The sequence below is a fragment of the Electrona antarctica genome (genome assembly GCF_951216825.1).
Source record: "Electrona antarctica genome assembly, chromosome: 6".
Classification (NCBI taxonomy): Eukaryota; Metazoa; Chordata; class Actinopteri; order Myctophiformes; family Myctophidae; genus Electrona; species Electrona antarctica.
In genome coordinates this window covers 7,952,630-7,958,483 of record NC_136811.1, presented here as the reverse complement: position 1 = coordinate 7,958,483, position 5,854 = coordinate 7,952,630, and the positions used below count along the sequence as shown (strand labels likewise).

Sequence of the window (5,854 nt, the reverse complement as noted above, 5' to 3'; positions counted from 1 at the left end):
GGAATTAGGGAGCGGTGACGTCAGGCGACGACGTCATCGCGTCGGTTGCGTTCATTGAAGGAGGAGGCAGAGTAGAGGAGGCAGAGATTGATGGAGGAGGAAAGACCATACTTGGGCATGTTGTAGTTTTCTAATACAGCCAGAGAATACATGTGGTTCCCAAACTTTTTCATGTCAAGGACCCCCAAATTGACACTAATTAGCCCGCGGACCCCCATTAGAAAATATATGCCAGGAACCCCGTTTATTTAATTTCAAGGACCCTCAGTTTGACATGCATTAGTCTACGGACCTCCATTTAATGGCATTTCTATCTCTGGGACGCCCAATTTATATTGTAAAATAAATGTTAATTTAACTCCAATGGGTCTAATGGGTCCAATTTTGGTTCCATTTGTACACTCTCAGAGTTAAAGACCCATAAGGGTCCATTTGGTTCCAAACTATCATTTAGCTGGGGGGGACCCCCTGGAACTCCCTCAAGGACCCCTGGGGGTCCCCGGACCCCACTTTGGGAACCACTGATAATGCATGAGCATATAATTTCACACTCATTTCCCCATAATAACAACCAGTGGTGGAAAAAGTACTCACATTTGTTACTTAAGTAAAAGTAGCAAGTAGTAGTAGAACTACTCCGTTACAAGTAAATGTCCGGTAATCAAAATTAAAGTATGTTGGTATAAAAATGTACTTAAAGGGGAAAACCACCCATTTTCAACATTTTACTATGTCATTAATATACCTTAGAGCTGTTGTGTGGAAATAATAAAAAAGTCCCCCCATTCTGTGTTTCCTAGAACTGTAAGTATGAAAAAAATCATTAACATGGTGAAACACATCTTGATGATGTCATCAAGATGCGTTTCACCATGTTAATGATTTTTTTCAGACCTCTAGTTCTAGGAAACACAAAATCGGGGGGACTTTTTTATTATTTCCACACAACAGCTCTAAGGTATATTAATGTCATAGTAAAATGTTGAAAATGAGTGGAATGCCCCTTTAAAGTACCAAGTAGAAAGTACTCGTTATGTGTGAATGTCCCATTTTACAATAATAATAATAATAGGTGGTTACTCTATATTAACTTAATATTGTAAATCATAATAATCAAAATCTACAATGTAACTAGTAGCCAATGGAGTAAGAAGAGTACTGGTACAATATTTGCTTCTGAGATGTAGTGGAGTAGAAGTAAAAGTAATGGAAATTGGAAACTCAAGTAAAGTGCAAATACCTCCAAATTGTACAGTACTTAAGTAAAAACTGAATATTAAAGGTGCTGTGATATGTATTAGTTAAAACAGATATAGGGTCTCTCATCTCTCCCAGAGTCCAGCTGAGTCGTAAGTATTATAAATAAAAATGTATTACATTTTACAGGCGGTTTGTCAATTTAATGCAATCAGGAGAGAACCCATTTATCATCAGCTGTTTTTTTCACTTGTTTATCCTCTATATTCTATTATTATTATGTAATTTTGGATAGACCAGTGTTTCAGATTCTACATGTGAAATTGTGTGTTGCCTCCACCTAGTGGAGAGAAAAATAATTACACAATAGTAGATTTATATTGTTCCTATTCTCATGGACCACCAACTAGTAGTACTGTACGTCCATTTTCACAACTCTACTATACTCTCAAAGTGGGGTTCGGGGACCCCAAGGGATCATTCAGGGGGTTACAGCACTGTCCCCAGCAAGATGATTTAATATACAATCAAATCTCACATCTACAAGCTTTATTTTATCGTTAAATACAGATGGTTCTTGACATGAAAATGCTTGAGAACCGCTGATATACTGTATCATTCATAAATATACTATATACACTTTGCCATTTTAGGTGTGTGAAATGTAATATGCCAGTCTGCCACCTGTCCTTGTGTACCAACAAGGGTCCTTGTACAGGTATTCCAAGGTACAGCACATATAATATTCAAAACATATTTGTCAAGTCATGCATTTGATCATTGAGCATCATTATTTAGAACGAAATCAATGTCGGTCTGCTTTGGAAGCACAGGATACAATGAAAGACAAACATAAAATAATTAATAATATCATTTTAATATTATAATGATGGAACGGACAAACGGTCAAACTCATCGAGTGGCGTACACATTTCACAGGCCACATTTTTAGGGAACGGCAGTGGTTAACTTACACCAGGAATTGGAAATATATATATATGGATATTTTTGAGTGGTGCTAATTATTAATGTTCAAGTATCACAATGAAAACAAAATGATAAAGGTTTTAAATTATATATATAGTATATACCCTGTATATTTATTTATTTTACATTAATGCTATATTATATATAACATTTGTGTTTTGCCAATTATTTGGGGCCCACTCGCAAAATCCTCCCTGCACAGGTTGGGAATCAGGACTCTCCATAATACAGTATATACAAAGAATGCAAATGTGTATTTGCTGTCAATATACTATAGAGCACCGAAGTCTGACCTCAATATCGGTAGAGGGCACAAATCCACAGGTTCATGTACTTTTTATTTGCATTGTAATCCCCATAGGGGGGATTTTAGATCGCCTCATATAAGTACTGTGTTTGAAAAATAAACATGTCATCCCGGCCATTTCACTCATATGGATATGAAGAATCAACTGACTGAGAGAAAACGCTATTGTTATACTGCTACTGAATTGGTTACATTTTCGCTAGAAACAGACTGTATCATATATGAGTGACTGACTGTCATATATGAGTGACTCACTGTATATGAGTGACACCTCCCTGACGCAGAGACAGCTTGTTTATTTTTGGACCACAATGCTTATATGAAACAATTTTAAGATTACTTAAAATTACTTCCGTGAACCGGGCAGAACCCGGGGATGAGCGAGTGACGTCAGGACTTTGGCGCTCTATAGCCTGCATAATGAAAAATGACATATATTTGACATGGATAACATGAGCGTGGGGGAAAAAGGGCAACAGATTTGTTGGACTTCATCAGATTACTTGGTGCTGTAATTCACACAAGACGCTTTAACTCATCTCACAGTCATGATGAATGACAACACAATGTTCTCACCTATGCACGGTTAAAAAGCACGGACGGCGCTGTAATTAGAAGATGCTGTAACTCGACAAACTAAACGTCAGAAAAGCAAAAGAACCACCAGGTACTCACAGGAGGTAAAAAGGTAACTTTAGTAAAAAGTGTGTAAATGGTGTTCACGGATCAAACGGCATCAAGAGTTCAAGACATTTGAAAAAGAACAGACGATTCGCAAATTAAATAAATCAAGGTGGTTCCTCTTTTTTACTCCTGAGTGCCCGGATCGTCTGTTCTTTTTCAAACTAAATGCGAAGTAAACCCACAGACACGCACGAGAAGATTGCACATTTCAGGATGGCAGTATATCCTTCTCTGTCGGTATAAGGACAGAGAAGCAGGCTTGTGACAAGAAAGAAGACCACAAGTTCAAGTCCCCAGGGCCCAGACTGACTGAGGTGGTCTGGGACTGGGTGGGTGGATAAACAGGTGCACGTGCCCTTGAGCAAGGCACTATAGCCAGAATTTTTCTTTTTTTTTAATGTTTTTTTGTGGCTTTCGCCTTTATTTTATATTTTTTATGGAGGGACAGACAGTAGGCTGACAGGAAATGGGGAGAGAGATGGGGGGATGACATGCAGTAAAGGCCGTCGGGATCGGGAGTCGAACCCGCGGCACACTGCCAGGCTGGATTACCAGCCAAGGTGCCTGGACCGCTGAGCCACGGCCCAGGCCACTATAGCCAGAATTGCTCCAGTGAATGTGCCCCCCCCCCAGTAGCCAGCGGTACAGGCCTGTGCATGTACTGGGAACTTTGGGAAGCCCCAAGCAATTGAAGTTCATTATTGAAATGGGTGAACCATCACACATTTCGTTTTTGAAGAGATGTATATAAGATGCATATATATATTTTTTGCTTTGGAAAATAAACAGATTGGTGTCTGTATGTACCTCACAGTGTAGTGGTATAACACGTTCGTTTTGACGACTGCATCGCGTCCTTTTGTCCTCTTCCGTCTCCGCGTCTCGTCCATTTGCCGTCTGGCTCAAAGAGAGAGAAATGTGATGTACCGAACCTGAAAAAAGTGATCAGCGTTGTGACAACTCTGACCATCTGCAATACACCTTCGTGTCGTCCCTTAGGGACGTCACACTGTTCTGTTGTGTCCCCAGATCTGAGCGTCCGATGAAGTGACAGCAGTTCAACCAAAGCGCTGCACGGTACCAGACTTATCCATTTGAACAAACGGGAGAAGTGGAGTTGATAGGTTGCACTTTTGGAGCAGTAGAACCTGGGAGTAAAAAAACCAACAAAAAAAAACAAGTGTTCCACGGCTGCGTATATAGGCCAGTCTGGAGGTCCAGGGGTGATAGATGGGGTACAGTTTGAGTAGAGTCCGGTCATCATCTGACCCCCGTCTTGACTTCTGGTGGCTTTAAATTCCTCTTCCAAACAGGAGGGATCTGTGATCATCACAAAGAAGAAACCAAAACAAACAAGAAAGGGTGATATATAGCTTAGGCCTGACTCACACCTTCACAACAGATTGATGTATAGCTGATGCATGAGACTTATCGACTGATGCAAGCTCGCAATGCATTTCCAATGGGAGTCACGTGGTTTGACACAACATTTGTGTTGTATGAGGGGGAGGGGGGGCAGTCGAAACACAGCCGGAAGCCGTACAACACAAATGTTGTGTCAAACCATGTGACTTCCATTGGAAATGCATTGGGGCAAGATGTAAACAAACCCTTTCATACATCTAGCATGCATCAATGTTGTATGCTAGATCGAAAGGTGTGAGTCAGGCCTTACACTGATAGACAGCTGCCATATCAGATCAGTGTGCGCGTGTGCGTGTGTGTGTGTGTGTGCGCGCGTTACCTGAGGTGGTCTAGAGGGTTCCAGATTTCGTCCAAGGAAGGACAGCAGTCGTCTCCATATGAGCCCACTGCCCATGAACATGAAGCCGGTCACCAACCAGAACACACGCGGGTCCTAGTAAAAGCACGCACGCACACACACACACACACACCATACAAACACGCACACACGCGCACAAACACACACACACGCGTACGGATTAGACCGCAGCCTTTTGGTTTGGTATGTATTCACCTAATTTAACCCATTTTGACCTGAGATCAGATTCTAAAAATGTCATCTACATCCTGACAGTTTTCTGAAAAAGCTATGTTTCTATGTCGTTCTTCGATTTTTCAAAAATAGCAGACCTACAAGCTTGTAGATCTGCTATTTTTCAATAGCTAAGGCATAACATAATGCTAACACCAAAAGGGGTTCCCACCCAAAATGGGTTAAATTCTATGCTATCCGTGCTCTGAGCTCTAACCAAACATCAAGAGATGGTTAAAACCCTGATAATGAGGCCAGCCGTGAAACGTTCATTCAATTAACCACCTATTATAATTTTGTTGACCGGTGTCCCCCAGGGCGCTATACTTGGCCCCTTTCATTCCACCCCTCCCCCCCCCCCCCCCCCCTGCAACACTAGGTAGTACGTCACAGGTTGCAACAGTATTTTATGGGTAGTATCCGGACTCATAACTCAACTATCACAACCCCTGGGTATCAGTGCTTGGGTACCACGTGATTGTCACAGGTGTCAAAGGCTTTGAGCCCGGTGACAAACACATACATTTATGTGTACCATACTGAATCAATTAAATGTATTGGCTTGAATCCAGTCCATCAAATACCCCATTCTGGGCGGGAACCCCCTTTGGTGTTTTAAGCATTATGTTATTTCATTTCATATTTATTTATTTCATTTCAGTTATGGTTTTACATGATTATAT

General features: G+C 41.1%; 2 protein-coding genes across 2 annotated transcripts in view; one reads left to right on the top strand and one right to left on the bottom strand.

The window, feature by feature from the left end:
• The window catches only part of LOC306924690 (E3 ubiquitin-protein ligase TRIM21-like), a 162,269-nt gene that overhangs the window by 116,809 nt on the left and 39,606 nt on the right, over positions 1-5,854 (top strand). The window lies entirely within an intron of this gene.
• Positions 1-5,854, bottom strand: part of mrs2 (magnesium transporter MRS2) — an 82,486-nt gene that overhangs the window by 41,771 nt on the left and 34,861 nt on the right. Inside the window, exons 11-12 of the mRNA XM_079504331.1 lie at positions 4,920-5,033; positions 2,763-4,495 (exon numbers count right to left, since the gene is read on the bottom strand). Coding sequence (XP_079360457.1) covers positions 4,436-4,495; positions 4,920-5,033 — 174 coding nt within the window. The 3' untranslated portion in view covers positions 2,763-4,435. The remainder of the gene's footprint in view (positions 1-2,762; positions 4,496-4,919; positions 5,034-5,854) is intronic.